The sequence below is a fragment of the Macrobrachium rosenbergii genome, chromosome 37 (genome assembly GCF_040412425.1).
Source record: "Macrobrachium rosenbergii isolate ZJJX-2024 chromosome 37, ASM4041242v1, whole genome shotgun sequence".
Classification (NCBI taxonomy): domain Eukaryota; kingdom Metazoa; phylum Arthropoda; class Malacostraca; order Decapoda; family Palaemonidae; genus Macrobrachium; species Macrobrachium rosenbergii.
In genome coordinates, this window is record NC_089777.1 from 34,293,995 (window position 1) to 34,317,314 (window position 23,320).

General features: G+C 35.6%; 1 protein-coding gene across 18 annotated transcripts in view; it reads right to left on the reverse strand.

The window, feature by feature from the left end:
* The window catches only part of LOC136825475 (ras-specific guanine nucleotide-releasing factor RalGPS1-like), a 195,931-nt gene that overhangs the window by 55,561 nt on the left and 117,050 nt on the right, over positions 1-23,320 (reverse strand). For 7 of the 18 annotated variants that reach the window (XM_067081987.1, XM_067081988.1, XM_067081981.1 and 4 more), the window contains exon 3: positions 1,050-1,178. The exons of the other annotated variants lie outside the window; for them this stretch is intronic. In XM_067081987.1, the coding sequence (XP_066938088.1) occupies positions 1,050-1,117 (68 nt within the window). In that variant the 5' untranslated portion in view covers positions 1,118-1,178. The remainder of the gene's footprint in view (positions 1-1,049; positions 1,179-23,320) is intronic. 18 annotated transcript variants of the gene reach the window in all.

The following is a 23,320-nucleotide window of genomic DNA, read 5'->3' on the forward strand; positions in this document are numbered from 1 at the left end:
TTCAGCTCCTCCTTTCCTCAAAAAATAAATGTATCAACACTAAAGTTAACAATCCTGCAACACTGACTTCTCCCATCATCTGCATAAAATCCTACATAATCATAACAATAACCACAAAAAAATGTCATTCCGGCCCTCATTGTAAGGAATATTCAATTTCTATTGGCTACAGTTAGTTTCTTTCAATCAAATGATCTGAAAACGTTGAAAAGACTGGTTTGCCGAACGTGAATAACAAACGGAGCTTATGAAGGTCTTGAAAAGTTTCATTCCAAATAATACTTAGAACTAAATATACATACAAACTTTACAAGCAATTATACAAACTAGAAACCCTTTTTTTTTTACCATACTTTATAGCAACTTTACCCAACATATATTAACTACAAAGACTACATCTACGATAGCCGACCAACTTTAAGCGATGTGCAGATATTACAAGCGACAACAAATTTATTTCTCCAATTAAAAGCAACGATACCTACTCTATTTAACAAAGACCAATAATCGTTTAGTTGCTACTTCAGCGCGCCACGATTTTATTCAAGATCAAAAGAGTTAGCAGAAAGACCAATACCCAAAAAAGGTTAATTAAAATAGCAGCAAAGTGAAACGACCTTACCACTTTATGGCCTGGTTTAGACCCTTAAAAGAGTGAATTTAATCAGCCAGGTGAAACTATTTTATCACCTGAAAGCCCGGGTTACTGCCCCCAAAAATGGCGAAACTAAAAAGCCAGGTAAAAAACTACGTCGTCGCATAAAAGCCTAGACAATACTGGTAACTAAAAGCGCCAGGAAAAACAGCGCTTTCCAATTATAACCTGGCAAATGCTCCATAAAAAAAAAAATTAAGGCAGATTAAAAACAGCGAGTTACAACGATGTTATCGCATCAAAGCCAACTTGATACTTCGAAAGTGAATTAAAACAGCCAGGTCAAATGATCTTTTCACCTTGGCTTTTGCAGCCTACGCAGAGCAAATGAGCTTACAGTTTAAAAATATATATATTTTTTTTAGCAGCTTTTCTGGTGTGACCGAAAGATCACCTGAGCTGGAAATCGTCGGCCCATTTTTCGTAGGAGGAAATCAGGGTGAAGAAGGCAATCCGTATCATTTTGATGGTTATGTGGCTCAAAAGGAAGATTCTTGACTTGCGTGTACTTGCTAGAAGATCCCTGTTAAACATCAAAGTTCGTGTCAATAACATTCACAAACACATTTTAAAAATAACCACAAAACAGAAAATTTCAATGACATTCATAGAACAAAAAGTTGTATCAACATTAAAACCGAAAAATTTTTATAGGACAGAATAAAAAATGGCTTATATTTACAGTACACAAAGTTATATAAATAATGACGTTTAGCTTATATGCAAAGCTATTACTTTCCATTACGAAAATTGTATGAAGAAAATTTCTGAAAACATGTTTTTCACTGCTGGACAGTCATAATACTACCATTCATTTTGATAGTCTTTTACTATAATTTACTACCTCTGCTCGGGTATTTATATCTTGGTTTGGTTTGTATGCCTCTCTTTTCTATCTGTAAACACAGTAAAAAAAAATTCCAGAATCGATTTTCCCAAGCTTGTTTTCAAGTTTTACTTTGTACCGAGGGACAACTGATTATATTTCGGTGTTACTCTGAATCCATGATCTTTTCCAGCATTGTGTACTGTAACCGAGGCTAATCTGAAATTCCAAGAAAAAAGGAAGGTTCCTACTGTTTGTGAAAAGTGCAAATGACGCAAAATATTCGAGTACGAGTGTTAATTGCAGGGGTGAATGTCTGCAATTCCTAAGTCCGCTTAGATCAATAATTTACTTGATCTCTTCAAGTCTGTTTCGGACATACATTAACTCAAGTTTCGGGGCTTTATTCGAACTCACCTGACACAACTACATCACAAGAACTTTCAACAGCAAAAATAACACACCAGAAAAACCCTAGTTGACAACTGATCAAGTGATATACCTGGTGCTGCAATACAGTCATGACAGTTCCATACCATCCCTACCGACTAGTCCTTTGTTAAACAAATTACAGTACTCAAAAGTTTCCCTTTGATCGAGTTTAATGTCATTAAAAAGGGAGGGGAGGTATTTTTCCCCTCTGTCCATTGGCCAAAAAGTTATGGCCAGAGTTGTGGAGGTATACAGGCATACACAAAGAGCGTCAGTTCAGAAGATATATATATATATATATATATATATATATATATATATATATATATATATATATATATATATATATATATATATATATACACACATATATATATAGAGTATTGTATATATATATATATACAATATATATTATATCTATATATCTATCATCTATCTATCTATTGTATATATAATATATACAATATATATATATATATATATATATATATATATATATATATATATATATATATATATATATATATATATATATATATATATATATATATATATATATATATAAATAACTGTAAATTCAGCAAACAGATTATCAGAGTAACACAAATTAAGCAAGATAAAAAAATCCAAGTAAGGATTGTCCAATTTAACCGAAGTTGACTGAAAACAAACATTCCCCACAATTAAAAAATCACAAACGCAGACTGTTTCAAATATCGCCACCAAACACAACAACAAATACGGGAACAAGACAAAGGAGAGACCGTGTTTTCGACTGGGCTGCAGCGGCTAAAAATACCTCAAAGAGTAAATAGAAATGTTTATCGGCGGCGGGGCTGGAGCAATAGGGACAGGTGGCCAACAAGTACCCACGGAAACCTCCTCGAGGACGGCAGATGGGAGATACAGAGATGACCCTAAACAACACAACACAACACTGGTTGGTTGGTTGGTTGGGGTTGGGGACTGGAAGAAAAACACTCTACAGTATATATATATATATATATATATATATATATATATATATATATATATATATATATATATATATATATATATATATATATATATATATATATATAGGGAATAGGGTGAGAGAACTGTAATATATTTTACTGATAGAGAGAAAGTATGTATACTGGGATCCCTTGTCAAGGGTTTCAGCTTATTTTGATACCTGAGAGAGAGAGAGAGAGAGAGAGAGAGAGAGAGAGAGAGAGAGAGAGAGAGAGAGAGAGAGAGAGAGTATTGTGATACCCTCTTAAGGGTTTCAGCTTATTTTGATACCCGAGAGAGAGAGAGAGAGAGAGAGAGAGAGAGAGAGAGAGAGAGAGAGAGAGAGAGAGAGAGAGAGCATTACCTCCCATAGCACCAAGTCTCTCCAGAAGCCCACCTGTATTTATTTTGAACGAAATGGAGAGACGTAAGACTCCCATTCCAAAATTCAAGAGTCCTTCCAACAGCTGAAAGTCAAGAAGGGGTCTCTTTTCGAAGATGATGGAAGAGAGAGAGAGAGAGAGAGAGAGAGAGAGAGAGAGAGAGAGAGAGAGAGAGAGAGGGTACCGTGGTGGAGGGAGTCTGTGAGGGGAGGAGAGAGAGAGAGAGAGAGGAATGGGGAGGGGAAGAAGAGGAGAGAATGGGGGGAGGGATGGACGAGACTCGATCAATACCGTGCAAAGCAAGGGTGGGAGGAGGGGGGGGGTTGAGATGGACCACCCCATCTAGGGGATGGCCTCTCCCAAACACCACCCAAAAGGGGGGAGGGAAAACACGTGGTTACCGGCGAGACTGGCCGCCACACGCCGCAACCCTCTCTCTCTCTCTCTCTCTCTCTCTCTCTCCCCATCCCCTTTCAAAAAAGAAACGCACATACACACAAACATACACACGACTCCCTCGCGCACCTTTTCCGCACAGCTGATGGCTAAAAGTGACGACGATGTCTGATCTAGAATGTCCTGGAATAATTCCAGCTTTGCAACTCTGATTTCAAGTGGATCTGACAATATTAGCTTTTGAAACCGCTTATATATACAGTAAAAAAACAACGATTACTTCTGGTGCGGGGAGATAGGAGCAAAAGTATCTAAAATATTTAAAATTAATTAATGCATCAACCGTGAAAAAGGTTGTGGCGAGGTCCTTGAATGAAAGAAACTCATTTGAAACTATCTAAAAATGAATTTTTTTTTTTTCTGGCGAAAATTGTACTCACGTTTAAAAAAATATTGCAATTTGCACCAATACGTACGGACACTAAAATCCGCAAATAAATTTACCGTCATCCAGCCCGAGCCGAGAATCTCCCATGACTGGCTCCTATACAAGTAGGTAAAAAGAAAGTGTACTGGCCCGACCTTCAGGGCGGCACATAACGTCCAAATAACTTACCATCTTCCCAATCCTTATATTACTATAATTTGACGGTATGGGTATAATAATAATAATAATAATAATAATAATAATAATAATAATAATAATAATAATAATAAAATAAACTGTAGATATCGTACCACACTCAAAATTCACAAACCATATGAGACGACATGTTTACTTACGAATATAGACCAATAATAATAATAATAATAATAATAATAATAATAATAATAATAATAATAATAATAATAATAAACTGTAGATACCGTACCACAAAAAAATAATTCACAAAACACGAAACAAAATGTTTCACTAACAACCACAGACAAAAAAAAAAAAAAAAAATTGCGAATTATTTATGAACAGGAGACAGAATTTATGCCAACTCCCCCATACAAAACACGTCACCAACGGACCAGGAACGTTTCCTCCAAAATCGTACCCAGAAAACAGCTTTAAACTCGAACACCCGGAAACTGCTCCACTTCAAAAGCGATTCGTTGTGTCGTATGATTTTTTTTTTCTTAACATAACATAATACTGCGAGATTTAGACCGTCCAGCTTAAAACAACACAAGATAAACAAGTTGGTTTACTAAAATGAAACGGAATTTAATACAGAGTTATAGGCGTGAAACATAAACAATGTGAATATAAAACCATATTTTCGTTAAAGAAACGCCGTGGAGGTTAAAATACATGCAGAGAAATTTAACCTTTGATGTGGAAAGTTGAATAATATATATATATATATATATATATATATATATATATATATATATATATATATATATATATCTATATATATATATATATATATACATTATATATATATATATATATATATATATATATATATATATATATATATATATATATATATATATATATATATAAAAGTAAGGACGAGACAAGCAGCAGAGTACGATAGGCGTGGCGATAACGTAGAAGGTTCCCTCGGCGACAGGACCGATAGTTAATAACAAATATGAGCTGGGTGTGGCACCTGCCAATATCTATGACAGTCTGTCTGTGCGTGTGCGCGCGCGCGTGTGCATTAAATAATACTAAACCCCCTCCCCCCTAGGACAGTCATAATTAACATGATATGGCACTTGTAACTATAGTGACTATGCCACTGGATATTTTCTCTCTCTCTCTCTCTCTCTCTCTCTCTCTCTCGATAAGATAATACTTCAGGATGGAAGGAGGGACATTTGAGCACCATCATCCTCTTCTGGATGATTCTTCGCAGATCAGGAGGGGATTGGATGACCAGTGTAAAGCTGATCTGAAATACTTTTTGCCTTTGTCGTTCATGAAAAATAACACTTAAAATAAATTTGTTTCCTGGACCGAACTTGTGGGTCAAGATCAAATTACCATCAAATTATTATTATTGTTATTATTATTATTATTATTATTATTATTATTATTATTATTATTATTATTGCTAAAAGAATCACAATTTCGTGAAAAAATCTGTGCAATAAAAATCCACAATTATATAGTAAATATATTACTATGTAAAATAAACAAGGCACTTTCGAACACTTGAACGATGTTCCTCATCAGTGCTAACGTTAGCAGTGGTGAGGAACACCGTTCAGGTGTTCGAAAGTCTTTGTTTATTTTACACAGTAATATATTTACTATATAATTGTGGATTTTTATTAAACACATTATTATTATTATTATTATTATTATTATTATTATTATTATTATTATTATTAACTTTTAAAATATAATCATTCTTTTCTGGACCTTCCTTATGGGTCAAGATCACATTACCATCAAATTATTATTATTTATTATTATTATTATTATTATTATTATTATTATTATTATTATTAACTTTTAAAAATAATTCTTTTCTGGGCCTTCCTTGTGGGTCAAGATCAAATTACCATCAAATTATTATTATTATTATTATTATTATTATTATTATTATTATTATTACTATCTTTCTTGCATTAAAAGAACAGCATTATGAGGACAATTCAGATTAGTTTGACAAACAATTATACCAAGAACGAAGAGGGCCATCTTTAACTTCCTGAGCTACAGCTCACGCAGTACAGAAGGCTTGTGCTTGAAGAGAGAGAGAGAGAGAGAGAGAGAGAGAGAGAGAGAGAGAGAGAGAGAGAGAGAGAGAGAGAGAGAGAATCATTAGTCATTTCAATCTTCCAACCTTTAATGACTGAAGCAGTTTAAGGTTACTCGGGGCTCGGTCTAATGATCCCAGTGACTACTGGGGCTTCTCACTTATCACTGGATCACGATGATTTCCATCCGATGACTCGGGTTGTTAGGGTGGGCATTTGCTTGGCTTCTGGTGGGTATTATTTACAACTTGCAGGGCCTCATCCTGAGGTTGGTTTTTATGCGGTCTTCCATTTCCTCATATTGGGGTTCTGAATGAGTCTTCGTATGCGTGTCCGTAAGGGCTGTTCATTCTTTCAGATTTACGCTTCAAGGAATCTCTCTCTCTCTCTCTCTCTCTCTCTCTTTTAATTCATCTCTTTTCCCCATTTTATATTTTTCATAGGATCCATTTTAATCCTTCCTCTCTCTCTCTCTCTCTCTCTCTCTCTCTCTCTCTCTCTCTCTCTCTCTCTCTCTCTCTCTCTCATGATCAAAGTAATCTGTCAGGTTAGCTTCTAAGCAGTCTTACATTTCCTCAAATTGGAGTTTTGAGTGAGTCTTCATATGTACGTTTGTAAGGGTTGTTCATTCTTTCAAATACACATACGCTCTAGGAAACACTCTCTCTCTCTCTCTCTCTCTCTCTCTCTCTCTCTCTCTCTCTCTCTCTCCTTTCCCAGCCATGATCAAAGTAATTTCTCTGTTGTTCATTCTTTCACACACACATACGCTTCATGAAACTCTCTCTCTCTCTCTCTCTCTCTCTCTCTCTCTCTCCTTTCCCAGCCATGATCAAAGTAATTTCTCTATCTTGTCTTAAGTCCTTTATCTCGATAGGAAGGATATAAGTGGGACCTCGCCCCCACCAAAAAAAAAAAAAAAAGTAACAGACCCTAATTCTGACAAATCTCTATGCCGCGATTACCACTGCCAGTGAATCTGTCCTGCTCGGGCATTTAACATTCGTCTAATCAGCAGCTACGTAAAGAGAAGAAGAAGGAAACAAAGATGAAAAGAGGGAAGGCTGGGAGGAAGGAAGGGAAGACATGAGGTAAAGGGAAAACACTGAGGTAAACAGGCAAAGGGAAGATAAGGGAATGGAGAAAATACTGAAAACAGAGAAAAAGGGGAAAGAAAGAGTAAATGTTGGAAGGAACAAAGAGAAGAAAGAGTGGAGAAACAGCGACATCAAAATCTGAAATGGATGAGGACATTGCAAGCAAATGGGATTAAAGGGGATAATTGCATAAAGAGTCATTCATCATTCTAAAATAATAATAATAATAATAATAATAATAATAATGTCTGCTATCAATACGGCACAGAAATTATGATTTTTCCAGTTTTGAAGAATATCTTCGAACGATATTTTTCACACTCGGCGATACAAAATTTTGGTCATCAAGAAACGTCAATGACAAATTTATTCTTCAAAAGATAATCAACGCATTTCACAATTGGAAAAACATTGTGAAAGGTTAAAAGGTAAAATGTTCAATTCTCACTGACAATATGATCTTCAGTAACTATAGGATATATTCGTCGCATCTCATATTCCCAGGTGCTGGACATTCCGAAATTTCAAAAAATAAATGTTCAGTTTTTATATACAAAATCATATTCAATGCTCAGACGAAATCTTCAATTTGCAAAAAATAATTTTCACCCCTCTGAAAAATATTTTTTTCAGTTATTATATACAAAAAATGATAGTCCATGTTTAGACGAAATCTTAAATTTGCAAAAAACAGCCTTCAGTCCTCTAAAAATATTTCTCGCATTTCACAATCCAATGTTTCGGGCACCTACGAAACCTAATGCCAAAGCCAAAACAATAACAACCTCAAAAAGTCAACGACTTTGTTTACAAATTGCGGAGCGTCCGTGCGTGTGACAGACCGAAGTGTGACACCTCCAAGGGGAATTCCTTTCCGAAAAAAACCGCAATGAATGCGGAAATAGCTAAGGCAGAGTGACACCGCCTTTAGACGATGGCAGGAGTCCTGTGACAGATGGGAATGAAGATATTCTGATCTGCTGGGACCAGTAAGTAAGCCATGTTTCCTATACAGTACAGCGCGTTTTCTCATTACGTTCGGTTACTTCCTAAGCTTCTGAAAACTCCGTTTTACTTCAGAGTTCAGCTGATTTCAAGTATTCACACAAAACCGTATTTTCTCACGAAGTTGAATCCATTTCAAATTTCTTGCGATATACTGTTTTCTCAATATGTTTACTTCAAGCTTCTGTAAACTAGTATTTTATCAGTCAAGTTCATTTGTTGAATCTCTCAGAACACAGATTTTCCTCAAGTGTTACTGAAAAGCTTTTTAATTCATTTAAATTAGCAATTTTCCTACAACAGTAATACCAAAAAAATTAGACAAAGGACCTACAAAAATTCACAAAGATGATCATCTCGAAAAATCCAATCTTATTTATTACACAACAACTCAATAATACCACCTCAATAATACCAAAACTTTTATCAATAATATAAAATATATATATATATATATATATATATATATATATATATATATATATATATATATATATATATATATATATATATATATATATACACACAAAAGCTTGGTATTAAAATATTAAAAATAAAAACAAATTTTCGCGCATCTGAATAAAAAGCAAAAAGTAAATAAGAAGAAATATAACGAAAACAAAACGAGAAATGCAAAAAAAATCTTTTTAAATAATGCGTTCAAAAGGAAAAACTGAATTAATAAGATAAACAGCACCATAAAATACAAGACCCCATTCCATGAAGATGCGGTCATAATCAAATAGATATAAGAAACTTCCATTTATAAATACGTTAATTAAAAGACCATCAAATACGTCATTCGTCAAAGTTGAGAGAGAGAGAGAGAGAGGGAGAGAGAGAGCGCTGCAGCAGCACCATGTCACGACTAATACCCTCTTGTCATTGCTGCTTTAAGGAGTTAATTTTTCACGTATCTATCTCTCTCTCTCTCTCTCTCTCTCTCTCTCTCTCTCTCTCTCTCTCTCTCTCTCTCTCTCGTCCATGACCCCGTGAAGTTCCTGTAGATTTACACTTCCCATGAACACTTAAACCAGATGACATGAGGCAAAAGACAGTGGGGAAAAAAAGACAAAACGAACAAAACTCGCAACACACATACACACACACACACACAAAACTGAATTCACTCTTCTATCGACAATCATTGACTGAAATGACTGGACCGAAGCTACAAAAGTATTCTCATTACAGTGACAGTTGTCCCATGAAATGGGTAAACTTTTCAGATAAATAAATAAATAAATGAGGACCTTTACCATGACTATTGTGTGTGTGTGTGTGTGTGTGTGTGTGTGTGTGTGTGTGTGTGTGTGTGAGAGAGAGAGAGAGAGAGAGAGAGAGAGAGAGAGAGAGAGAGAGAGAGAGAGAGAGAGAGAGAAATTTACGTATTTTAACAAAGGCGGCAACCAAGTGGACCCAAGTAAAACATCCCCAAGAGAAAGAACTCCTATCGACATTCCTTTTCCTCTTAGTCACATTTCAAAGTTTGCTGACTTTATCTCTTTTTTTGTTTCTTATTTCTTGTTTCTGTTTGTTGGTTGATTCTTTGTTTCTGAATTTCTTTTTCCGCGCTGGGGTGCTTTCCCTAATGGAACCTTATGGCTTGTAAGATTCTGGTTTCTCTCTTAAGACTGCAATTTGGCTAGTGCTACATAGAAAGATAAATTACAAGTCCCAGCGAAGGATCTGCATGTGACTCTTCCTATTCCTTGCAAGATGCTGGGTATTCATAAGTGAGGGTCCTATGATACTATCATCAACATAGCCTCCAACCGTAGTCACTGGATGGATGGGTGGAACTCTCGGTAAGCACGCTGTTGGCCCAGCGCTCGACTCTCCGACCGGCCAATGAAGAATTAGAGGAATTTATTTCTGGTGATAGAAATTCATTTCTCGTCATAATGTGGTTCGGATTCCACAATAAGCTATAGGTTCCGTTGCTAGGTAACCAGTTGGTTCTTAGCCACGTAAAATAAATCTAATCCTTCGGCCAGCCCTAGGAGAGCTGTTAATCAGCTCAGTGGTCTGGTTAACCTAAGATATACTTTTAACTTTTCCAACCGTAGTCACTGGCTTAGCTCCCTAGCCGTGCGACGCAATGGACCTCTGTGAAAATTCCGCCACTCATGCCTTTACTCTGCTTTAACTTCCACAAATCTCCACTTGTGTATTTTCTGTGTTCACTTCCACAAACCTCCACTCATCTCCAGCTTCTGGTCTCAAGTTCTCAACCAAGTAGGTCTGGATTTTCCAACTTTTCTGGTCTCAACAGGAGCCCATCTTCATGACATCACGTAATGCGCCCCCGCCCCGGAGTGGTGCGAGAGTCATGTCCAAGCCTTCCCCATTTCCCTATGTTATCCCACCATCCGACTGATTCCTCATATTCTTCCTATGCTTTTTTTTTTTCTCAAATCGATAAAAAATCTTATATTTACTGGGGTTTCATTGCTCTCGTATGATATTTTAGTTAATACGGTTTCCAGATCTTATTCTGCGTGCCCTGTATTTGATTTGCTTTTAAAAGCTTTTATTAAATTCCAGCTCAAGTGAAACTGTAGTGAATATCATTGTTCAAAAACATTAGAAGATTCAAACTAATCATTCCTTTTCATCCACTGTTACTTCATCCCTATATATACTGTTCTTATTGTTTCTGTTCTCCTTAGATATACAGTATTTTGAGCGCTATTTCTCTATAAATATGATGCACTATTAAAAACATTTGTTGATCTAGTTGTGTTTTTCTGATTAAAATAGCATATTCTAAGTTAGTCCAATTGAAAAACACTACTCCAATCTAATCCTCCTCTTCCCACATAGGTGGCATAACGTTTCCCAGAACCCCACTTTTTTTACTGCAAATTCACCCGAGACTCCATCAGCATTTCCTTTGCATCTGCTTCGTTCATGGATAATTTCTCTCAGCTTTACATATATAATGGGAATACTGTACTACAGTGACGTAAGATCCTCCACAATATTGTTCTGTGGACACTGTAAAATTACTTATCGTGATTAACTAAAGCCGTCAGAAGGGGATTTCTAAATTCCATCACAAGGTTTATTTACTCATTCCACATCCTATACAGAAGTCCATTTGGTATGCAAGGTGTCACTTAAGTTTCGTTTCAGCTAAACTCATTGGCAGCGATACCATCACAGAACATTGTTTTCCATCTGCTGGTTTCACTGTCAATGCTCCCGTTTCAAAACCTGTGAATTCATTCGTAAGCATATTCAGGTGTTTTCAGCTTCTCGTATATCATTCAATTTATCTCCTCGTGTCTCTAGCGTTGGGGTGTTATTAATGTGCCGTCTCTAACTTTGACAGGCATTTGCATCTTTTTATTTTCAACCATGGATATTTCATCAATAATTCTGTGGACTACCCTGACACCAATACCACTCTCCTATCTTCTCTGGTGCCGCTTCAGCTTTACATTCTAGACTTGAGTACTTAGCAAGTCACACCTTGCATCCATCACCTCTCCGTATATTTCTGTAGGTACCTTGAAACGCAATCACAAAAGTATTCTTTTACTGTACCTCTCTCCACCTGTGTGGAGAGAGAGAGAGAGAGAGAGAGAGAGAGAGAGAGAGAGAGAGAGAGAGAGAGAGAGAGAGAGAGAGTTTGAAAAGTGACAAATAATGTGATACTTAGCAAGTTATACCTTGCATCCATCACCTCCCTGTATTTTTCTGTAAGTCACCTTGTAACGCAATCACAATAGCATTCTTTTAGTATACCTGTAGGCGCAGAGAGAGAGAGAGAGAGAGAGAGAGAGAGAGAGAGAGAGAGAGAGAGAGAGAGAGTTTGAAAAGTGAGAAATAATGTGATACTCAGATATAGACATGTCATAAGTACGATGATACATCACGACTTACATAGCATGATATATAAATTATATAAGTATCTCTCCCATTACATCACACATCTTAAATATTACAAAACAGAGAAGCCCACAATATAAATACCCATAAATGTACACCTACAGAATACTAGATCTAATTTAACTATGGACGACCATCAGTCTACTTTCTCAATGTCAAATCCACATTTTCAAAAGTTAGCTGAATGTTTAACACATGTTCATAAAATCAAACGACCAAGGTGATATTTACGACTAAAAAGATGAGGTACATTTGTGATGTAAACTTTAAGGTTTAAATAGGAATACTGTGACGGTTATATCGGAACTTCCGCCTTCGTTATCACCAATAACACGAGTTAGTTCACAAGGCAAACAGAAAAACTAAAGAAAAAACTAAAGACCTCCTCCATATCTTGTCGGTATGGGACTAAATATAAATAAATATTATTTCTAGGCAGCTTACTTATCCCACGCCTCAAATTTCCCGGAACTCTGACCTTTAAATATATAAGAAGCTCATTAACCGTTGATCTTAATTACTGGGATTTTTCTGGCGTCATAAGGCGTAGATCTTAAAAACTAAACGTAGCTTGGTGTACGTACTCTCAATGCCTGGAGAAATTCAAATATTTACTTGATATAAACGCTGCATATAATCGCAGGTATCAACGATGAACGCAATGCTGACAGATTCTCTACAGATTTTATATAAAAAATATCGAAGACGTTACTTCCATTTCACATTATCATTTCTGCGTAAACAGTATACTGTACAACGTTTCAAACAGTAACAATCATTTCTCAGCCAACGGGCACATGTACTCTTACACACATTTGTGTTTTATATACAAAAAACACAAAGCATATTATAAGCGATCTGGTTAAAGTTGCTTATAACCAAAAATTAGGTGGTCGCTTCGTCAGCGAAATTAAGCGCTGTTGGATCTGTTGTGAACCAAAAGGCTAACACCTTCTAGAACTATCCTCAGAGAGAGAGAGAGAGAGAGAGAGAGAGAGAGAGAGAGAGAGAGAGAGAGAGAGAGAGAGAGAGAGAGAATGATGATGATGGAACAAATATATATATATATATATATATATATATATATATATATATATATATATATATATATATATATATATATATATATATATATATAAAGATAAAAAAATCCAAAGAAAAATCTACGAAGGAAAGGAAACACTGGAGTGGAGTGCTGCGAGGCCTTCCGACACTTACGTCCTTTACTTAGCAGTCTGCTAAGTGAAGGACTCCAGTGTTTCCGTTTCCTTCGTGGATTTTATCTTTATTTATATATTCATCACGTTCCATATTTTCGTGATTCAGTTATACATATAAATAATATATATATATTTATATATGTACATTTATATACATATTTATATATACACATATATCTATATATAGTATGCGCTCGCGCGCGCATAAAACCATCATTTTCTATTTACCCCAACGACAGCCTTTCCCCTGATACATGGCGACAGTGTGTCACTCCACTGCCAGTTCAGCTTGTCCATCAAGCATTCAATCCGCCGTCATCCACCGACACACTGCTACTTCTTGCATAGCAGCCTCCTCCCAGGTGGTGACAGCTATTCTTCGTTATTCCATTTCAGTGAAGCGTCGTTTCAGTAGTAATAATGATAATAATAATAATAACAATCAGAATCTGCACGGACAGTTTTAGATGATGGTAAACATTCCCCGAATAACAGCAGCTGACCATTAAAGATAAGCGTTGTTTTTTATTTATTTCTCAACCTTCAGTATAATTCACATTACCCAGCCTTATCACTCGAGTTATCATCCTTCAGAGGATGAAAAAGTTTTTGTTGATACAAACTGGTAACATCGTTACGCAAAAGAAAAGTTATTATTATATATATATATATATATATATATATATATATATATATATATATATATATATATATATATATATATATATATATATATATTTATATGCATATATATATATAAATATATATATATATATATATATATACTGTATATATACATACATACATATGTGTATATATACATATAAATACGCCACGACAATTTTTAAAAGCACCCACGGATTCATCACGATGCCATGATGCTCACACACAAAAATACACACGCCACCGGCCCCCGCCCCTCCCCCTTCTCTTTCCACCTCCTCCCAAACCACCCCCAAAAGGTAAAAATATCCGAATTTATCGACTCAATTCCCGTCGACACCCCTAAAATAATCGTGAACCGAAACACAGGAAACATTATCTTAAAAAGCATATATATATATGTACAGAATGGTAAGTGATGCCAGGAGAGGGGGGGGGGGATGTCGATAGCTCGGAAAAGGTTCGATAAGAAAGGCACTGACCTGAGGGACCTGTGTGTGTGTGTGTGTGTGTGTGTGTGTGTGTGTGTGTGTGTGTGTGTGTGTGTGTACTCGACAAGGGGACGCCATTACAGGTACAGATAAGTTCTATCACTACTCCTCGCGCACCCAAAAACACTGCCGAGATAGAATACCTCTCTCTCTCTCTCTCTCTCTCTCTCTCTCAGCATCGCACCTTTCTTCACCCCCTTCCGGTATCCATAGATATTATTCCATTAGTAATTTTTAAAATCAATTTCTAATCTCTCTCTCTCTCTCTCTCTCTCTCTCAACGCATCGTACCTGTCTTCACCACTTTCTGTATCCACTGATATTCTTCTGTTTGTAATTTTTAAAATTAATTTTATCCTCTCTCTCTCTCTCTCCCTCTCTCTCTCTCTCATACACACACACACACACACACACACACACACACACACACATCAAAATAAACTGAAACCGTTGACAAGGGATCCAATATGCTTTTTTTTTCCAATAAAATATATTACTGTTCACTCACTCCTATTCCCTGTACACCTTCTCTCTCCTTACTTTTCACGTGTTACGTTTGTCTCTTGATTTAAAGGAATTTATTTTAAAATGTTCAAGGTTATATAGGTCATAAATTAGGCCTTCAATGGTGTTCAAGCAACTGGCAATGAATACATTGCCAAATAGAAATATTGAAACAATATCAAATGTTAGTAATATACATATAAAAAATATGCAACCAAATAAGGAATAACCATATATCTGAAGTAAATGACGCGTGCCCAAATGAATTATTGCGTTATGAACTGTAGTAAAATACTTATGACGATTACAGAGTAAGAAAACAACAATCGATTTTGTAATCAATCCATAAGTCTTGCGTGACGATTATTGGCGTTTGGAGTGACCATCAATAACTTGACATTTACTTCGGTTTTTTTATTCTACGCATGAGATCAGATAAAGCTAATGAGCTTCAATATAAAAGAAAGAAAAGGTAACCAGGGTAATACTTTGTAATAAGACTTAAGAAAAGAGACAATATTCGTCTGGCCCACAGTTATATTTTAATATTCAATATCCTGTTATGCTGGATTCTATGTCGGTCACCTAATCACACAGATTAAAATAAAAAGATCGTTGAAACAATTATTTTATATCTTAAAAACAGAAACATTCTTTTGCAATACTTGAAAAAATTCTTTACAGGAAAATTTAAAAATCTGATAAAATACACTGAAAAGGCCAACAGTTCTCCGCTATCGATCTGAAAGCCGAAGAAACGCACCCCATCGGGAGAGATCAAAAGATCATCATCCAATGACCACGGCCAACATTCCTTTCCCTGGCAGCGTTCATAAAGGGGAGGCCTGTCGCACGAATCCCTTCAAGCTTCCCTCTAACATAAATGCCGACACATACCTCTGGGTCCTAAATTCCCAAATTCGCAGGGAAGACGAGTGGCATTTCACGCTCGAAGGTCCAACCCATTAATTCACCAACGGATGGACATAGGAAAATGGATTATAATGCACAATCGCGTAAAAGCAGACGACTTGGAGAGAGAGAGAGAGAGAGAGAGAGAGAGAGAGAGAGAGAGAGAGAGAGAGAGATGAGGTTCTTAATAAATTTAGGAAGGCTTTGTTAAAAGCTGGACCCTGGCAAATTGGTGGAAAGAATCAAAGTCCTACAAATATTGATAAGGGAGTAATTAGCGTCCACGATTGTTTACAATGTCATACAATGATAACATTTAAAAGCATAAATAATAATACTAGGAACATCACCACCAACTACGGCTACTGCTACCACTCCTACCTGCCCCTTATAAACGGCAATAAATTTGAATAGCAACTATTGAACTTTTCTTTATTCACGAATGCTTATTCATCCCAATTTTGAACACTGGTGCACGAATGAATGGATTCAATTTCTTTAGGTTTGATACTGTCTTTTTTTTTTTTTTACCTATATTCACCGAAAAGAGTTAATTCTTATAAAAAATTTAACATGGAAATATTACAAGCTCACTGTTCCAGTGAGATACATTTTCCATGAAAAACCGCACTTGGAAAGTTTTATATGTGTAAATTTAAATTTGAAGAACGAGGCTGAATCTCTAAGCATCTACTTCATTATCACAGTACTGTCATATTACTGGTAAACACAAACCGTTAAAAAGACGGTAATATAAGGGCGGATCAAGTCAGCAAGTCCTGACCCTAAGGACGTTAGGTACCGTCCCAAGTTTGGGTCACTGAATCATCTTTCTCCTTCCTGCAAACTTAGACAGAGGGGAGAGAATCTGCCCGGGCTGGACAACAGAAACTCTTAAGTGTAGAATTTATTTCTGGCAGAAGATCGTTTGTTACACACGAAATATACGTCACCAAGTACGTACTGCTTTTATTATTATTATTATTATTATTATTATTATTATTATTATTATTATTATTATTATTATTATTATTATTATTGTGTAATAAAAATCCACAATTATATAGTAAATATATTACTATGTGAAATAAAAAAAAACTTTCGAACTCCTGAACGGTGTTGCTCGGCAGTGTTAACTTAAAAATAAAAAAAAAAACTTTAACACTGATGAGGAACACTGTTCATTTTACATAGTAATATATTTACTATATAACTGTGGATTTTTATTACACAGATTGTTTTTCACGAGACTGAATTTCTTAGCATTATTATTATTATTATTATTATTATTATTATTATTATTATTATTATTATTACAAATAAACTCCATGTTTGGTTAAACTCAGCTCCCTTTAACTATCTCATTAATGGTGAAAACAGCTCTGCCCAAGAGAGCCCAAAGCTCTCATCATATCTATTAATATACGTGGGTACGTATATCATGGCGTTTCAAGCACCGTTGCTGTTCTTTAAAATCGTCGGAATTATTAAAATCGGAAAAATTATATTACGAATGAAAATGAGGTTTTGAACGGTTGCGTAACTCCACTCCACAGTGTAATTATAATAGCAATAATTCTTATAACAGCAATTATTCATCTACAATAAAAATTTAATATCACCAATTAATATACGATGAAAACAACATGAGCATCTAATGTCATCATAATTAGTCTTATTATGCAGTTCCAAATAAGTGAGCACATCAAGTTAATTACTGACCTCATTATTACTCTGCGATAAAACTGGCACCATACAAAAATCTAATTATGTCCAGGAATGACTCCACAACAGAAACCTAATAACCTGTGCTACTAAAGTGGTAGGTTTTAACACATTCTATAATATTTAACGGGTTAAATACACAACTCCAACGAGTTCGTTTCAAATATACTCACAAAATATTCTAAGTAATGACTGCGTGCGTACGTGTGCGCGTTTTGACATATATGCATGCGCATATATATATATATATATATATATATATATATATATATATATATATATATATATATATATATATATATATATATATATATGTATATTTAGTATATACATATTTAGTATATACATATGTATATATATAAGTATATATATAAGTATATATATACATATACATATATATATATATATATATATATATATATATATATATATATATATATATATATATATATATATCAATAAATTACAAATAATACAAACATTTAAAAATTACAAAGACAAAACTGTGACATACAAAGTACAAACCAAAGAGTCACAACAATTCTAGATACATAAAATACATAAGAATCACGGACACAAGGACTTTTCAAAATACAGAAAATACGAAATGCCACAAAACTAACATCGCAAAATGCTCCACCAACCACTACTATCACTGCCACTACTAAACATGGAAGGGACTGTGACAACACTCGTCATCACGATCGCAATGTAGGGGGGAGGGGGTGGGGTGGTGGAAGGCCATGGATGGTGCCACCAATACTCATAAAACACAAAAAGCAATCCATTGAACACGAAATCGATACCCTTCTATCCTCGACTGACCTACTTCCTACAAGGACAAAATATAAGCGCAGGAGTCTCAACACGCACGTACATTATATTGACAGGGCAGAAAAATTAAGATGAGTAGAGAGACTTCAATTATTTTGATGGAGAACAGGATCGACTCAATCTTGCTTGGTGGGGGGGAGGTATTTTCCGTTAACCCAAATATCTTCAACCATTAAGAGTGAAACGTACTTCTTATCATTATTTTTCAACCAAAATATCAAACGCGTAGGATTGTATAAAGTTAATTTGTCAACCACAAAACCATATAGGTAGCATATTACATAAACTAATTTGTGCACACGTTAAAAAATATACAAAATAATTTAGGCACTGTCGATTTTGAAAATAATTCGTCAGCCACATAGTAACAAATATGAACACATTCTATTCCGACTATAATTCAGACATTCCACGAAAATACTGCATGAGCATCGATAGATTGTATGCGTATAAAATATGCGTAGTCTTCCTAACACGAAGTATGTATTCAATTTGTATCGAGAAAAAACGGATAAATAATAAACGATTTTTTTTCAGACGCATGCGCACTATATCGGCAATGGCCAAGGAACGATATGGGTTAAGGATAAATTACAGCTCAAAGCCAATACTGAGGAATCCTAAGAATGTGGCCACTTCCTTGGAGAAAGAGTTTGTTTTCGCTGCGTCTTGTACCATAACCACAGAGAATATCGGTTTTTTACATTTTTTCAACCATAATTTTTCAGTTACAAATACTATTTCGATATGAACTGTTATATTTGTGGGAGCTATCATTTATACCTTAAAAATGGGTTTTTACATACAGCAGAAATAATTTACAGAGAGAGAGAGAGAGAGAGAGAGAGAGAGAGAGAGAGAGAGAGAGAGAGAGAGAGAGAGAGAGAGAGTCTAAAAGGCTAAATTTAAAAGACTGGGTTTCACTGAATAGGAACTCAATAAATATACAAAGTAAATATAATCCGACTACAACCATTCCAAAATAAGAGTAACGAGTTTTAAAAAACCATCAGCGCAGAAAGTGAAACGTGGTGGAATTGTTCCGTAGACTTTCGCGAGATTTCTCGCGAAGAAGGGAGTTAACGAGGGAGACTTTAATTAAACGACAATATCCTTGTAAAAGAATGTGCCAAGTGGGAAAACATCCAAGGTGACGCTCCAAAACAACTACAACAAAAAGCTGCACAGAAAAAAAACACTACATAAAAACAATAGGATACAATCGTTAGACTAAATTCCCAGGAAAATGGCGACGGAGAAGAAAACATTCCACAAAAAAGTTAGTTAAAATAAGTAGCTCTTTAGCAGTGAATACACATAAATGAAAAGAAAAACCTTTCAATCCATCTTAACATGAAAAATACTGAGACTCATAATTAGTAAGAAAGTAAACAAAATGAATTTCCTTAAGCGCCAAGGATGATAAGCAGGCCAGCTTGCTATCCCAGTTCCAAAAGAAACGAGGAAAAGGCAGGAAGAACATAGTATAAGTCAAGAAAACAGAGGCAGGAAGAGAATTCCAAAGAATGTCAGTAGAAGAACGGAAATATCACTGTACGGTGTAATCCTAAGAGGATTACTACTTTCCTCATAGTAAGTGTGGGAAGAGATGGCCAGACGGGTACAGCACGCTCCCCTGAATTCCATATTAGTTGGCGACATCATTCCCTGAATAACTTCCCTTTTACTATTATCAAGGTACGAACGGTGACCATTTCTTGTCGGTCATCATCCTTGAAATGAAAGTAACAGCAGGTAATTAGTCAATGTTAAGCTTACTTACGAACACTTTCAATACACACATGCATTATGAATACATACAAAATATATAAATATATATATATATATGTATGTATGTATTGTACACACACACACATATATATATATATATATATATATATATATATATATGTGTGTGTGTGTGTGTGTGTGTGTGTGTGTGTGTGTGTGTGTACATATATTGCAGGTACTTGCAAGAATTATTTGAAATTCAAAAAGTACTATTCTTTTACGTAAAATGATTAATTAAATTCTTACAAATGTTTCATTAACGTAAAACGATTAACAAAGATCGTTCATCATATAAAAAATCTAGTGAGCACTAACTTTAAATAACACAACCAGAGAGAGAGAGAGAGAGAGAGAGAGAGAGAGAGAGAGAGAGGCTGCGCGTCGCTAGATGAATATTCATGGTCACGTCAAAAGGAAAGAAATGAGTTTTTCGCAGCATCCATGAGCGGGATGAATGATGTATATTGACGCTTTCTCCCTTTTTGATCTGCCTCCGTAATTGTTTGCATTCTCGGCTCAAAACACACACGCCCGACTTCGATTCCCGAATCGGACGAGGAGAGGAACGGTACGGGAGTGTTCGTTTAAACATCTGTTTTAGACATCTGTTCTCCTGTTTTAAACATGTTTATCTCTGCTGACCTGAATGGTTTATATGTAAAGTACCTTGCTGTTGGTTAGTGACAACAGTTCGAAGATGGAATGGAGACACAGGAATTACAAGATAATAAATAATAATTGATATATGTAATGAATACTACGGCAATCCCTGTAACACCATATAATAGAAAATGGGATGATTGCGACGAGGTAATGCTTACCCTAAGTTGGTAATAACATTCATATGATATTCAAAAGATATTCTCTCTCTCTCTCTCTCTCTCTCTCTCTCTCTCTCTCTCTCTCTCTTATACTTTTAATTCTTCTTAGGGATTTAATAAAAGGAAACTTCGGAGGGAGAGGGTATTTCTCTCCGCCCGTCTCGACGGGATTTGGCATCAACAGTGACTTCATTCCACCGACTGTAAACAAATCGATGTTGTTGACACCCCCGGCCTTCCATCCGCTTCTACACTGGATCTTAACTCTGCAATTTCCTTCGCAATTCCTTTGCAACTGGAGCGTTTCTCTCTCTCTCTCTCTCTCTCTCTCTCTCTCTCTCTCTCTCTCTCTCTCTCTCTTACACACACACAAAGTGAAAGTCTTGTGATATAATGAATGGTTATGTGGCGGTTAAAAACTGAAAATATTAATCTCTCTCTCTCTCTCTCACACAAAGTGAAAGTCTTGTGATATAATGAATGCTCAATGTGGCGCTTAAAAACTGAAAATATTAATCTCTCTCTTCTCTCTCTCTCTCTCTCTCTCTCTCACACACACACACACAACCTAAGCAAACAAAGTTCGTCTTGTGATATTATGACTGCTTAATGTGGCACTTTCAAACTGAAAAGATTAATACCCCCTCTCTCTCTCTCTCTCTCTCTCTCTCTCTCTCTCTCTCTCTCTCTCTCTCTCTCTCTCACACACACACACACACACACACACACACACACGCGAGCATACAAAAAATAGAAAACTGAAAAGATTAACTAACCAATAGAGGTATGTGAATCCGTAAGACATTGCAAAATTCAACGACTGCATCGTTCCCTATAAGGCCAGGCTTTTGAATTCTCTTCAAGCTTCTGTTCGTTGGAGTCTTGCAATCATTTCTTCCTTCAGGTTACGCCTCAACGTTCCTCCTACTTTTCATTTCCCTTCTTTTCTTAAGATCCTATTGGGCTGGCTTTGATCTATATAAATCCCTAGTATGAACTTTTTTTCCTAAAAGTAGAAATTATGTTAATTAACCAAAATGTGACCACTTTAGTCTTGTTTTATTGAGCTAACGGTAAATATCTGCAGTCGATATCATTCAAGCTTTTGAGGTATTATAGTAATAGAAAGTGGGCAGCATGAACTTACGCTGATCATGTTTAGCTTTAATATTTATCGCGGACTGTCACCGTCAGATCAAAGAAAAAGTTCTACAGTGTATTAATAACACACACAGACATCACTTTCTGGGAATTATTAATGGTGAATTAAGTCTAGGCCATTTTTACACTCTAGACTTTTTTTTCCATAACATTATTTGGTTTTAGTTCAATACTCTAAAAATATCTAAAATCCAGAAGATAAATTTTCAAACCAAGGAATCTAAAACACAACAAATGTTTAATGACCGTTCGATTAAATTTTGATTTTCAATGTCAGAGAGAGAGAGAGAGAGAGAGAGAGAGAGAGAGAGAGAGAGAGAGAGAGAGAGAGAGAGAGAAATATCTTCCTTCAATGGCTGGCAATTCAATTCATAAAATAAAACTGCCTTTCACTTACGAACACGAAAAGAATTCTGCATTCGATTTTGAACTTTCAACCTCCTACACTTCTATATAAAATCGACGCTGGCGCAATGACTCGCCCACTCTTTCTCCCCTAGAAAGCGAATAAAAATCACTTGCGAAAGGACAGTGAAAATGGCACCTGCTCTCGCAATACAGAAAGCAGTGTGACAGAGGCGTAAGATGAAAAAACAAGGGAATAACGTATTTACCACACAATATATCAAAGGATGGACCAATATAACGAAATATCAAGAAAAGCAATTCTATTCAATTCATTCGCTTTAACAAGACACGTCAAGAAAGGCCAACACGGATACACCGCATCGGTTGCCGAAGACTTTGTGTGAAATATTCAATGGAAAACACTTACAGAACCCAACGTGTGCCCTTTAAGGAAAAA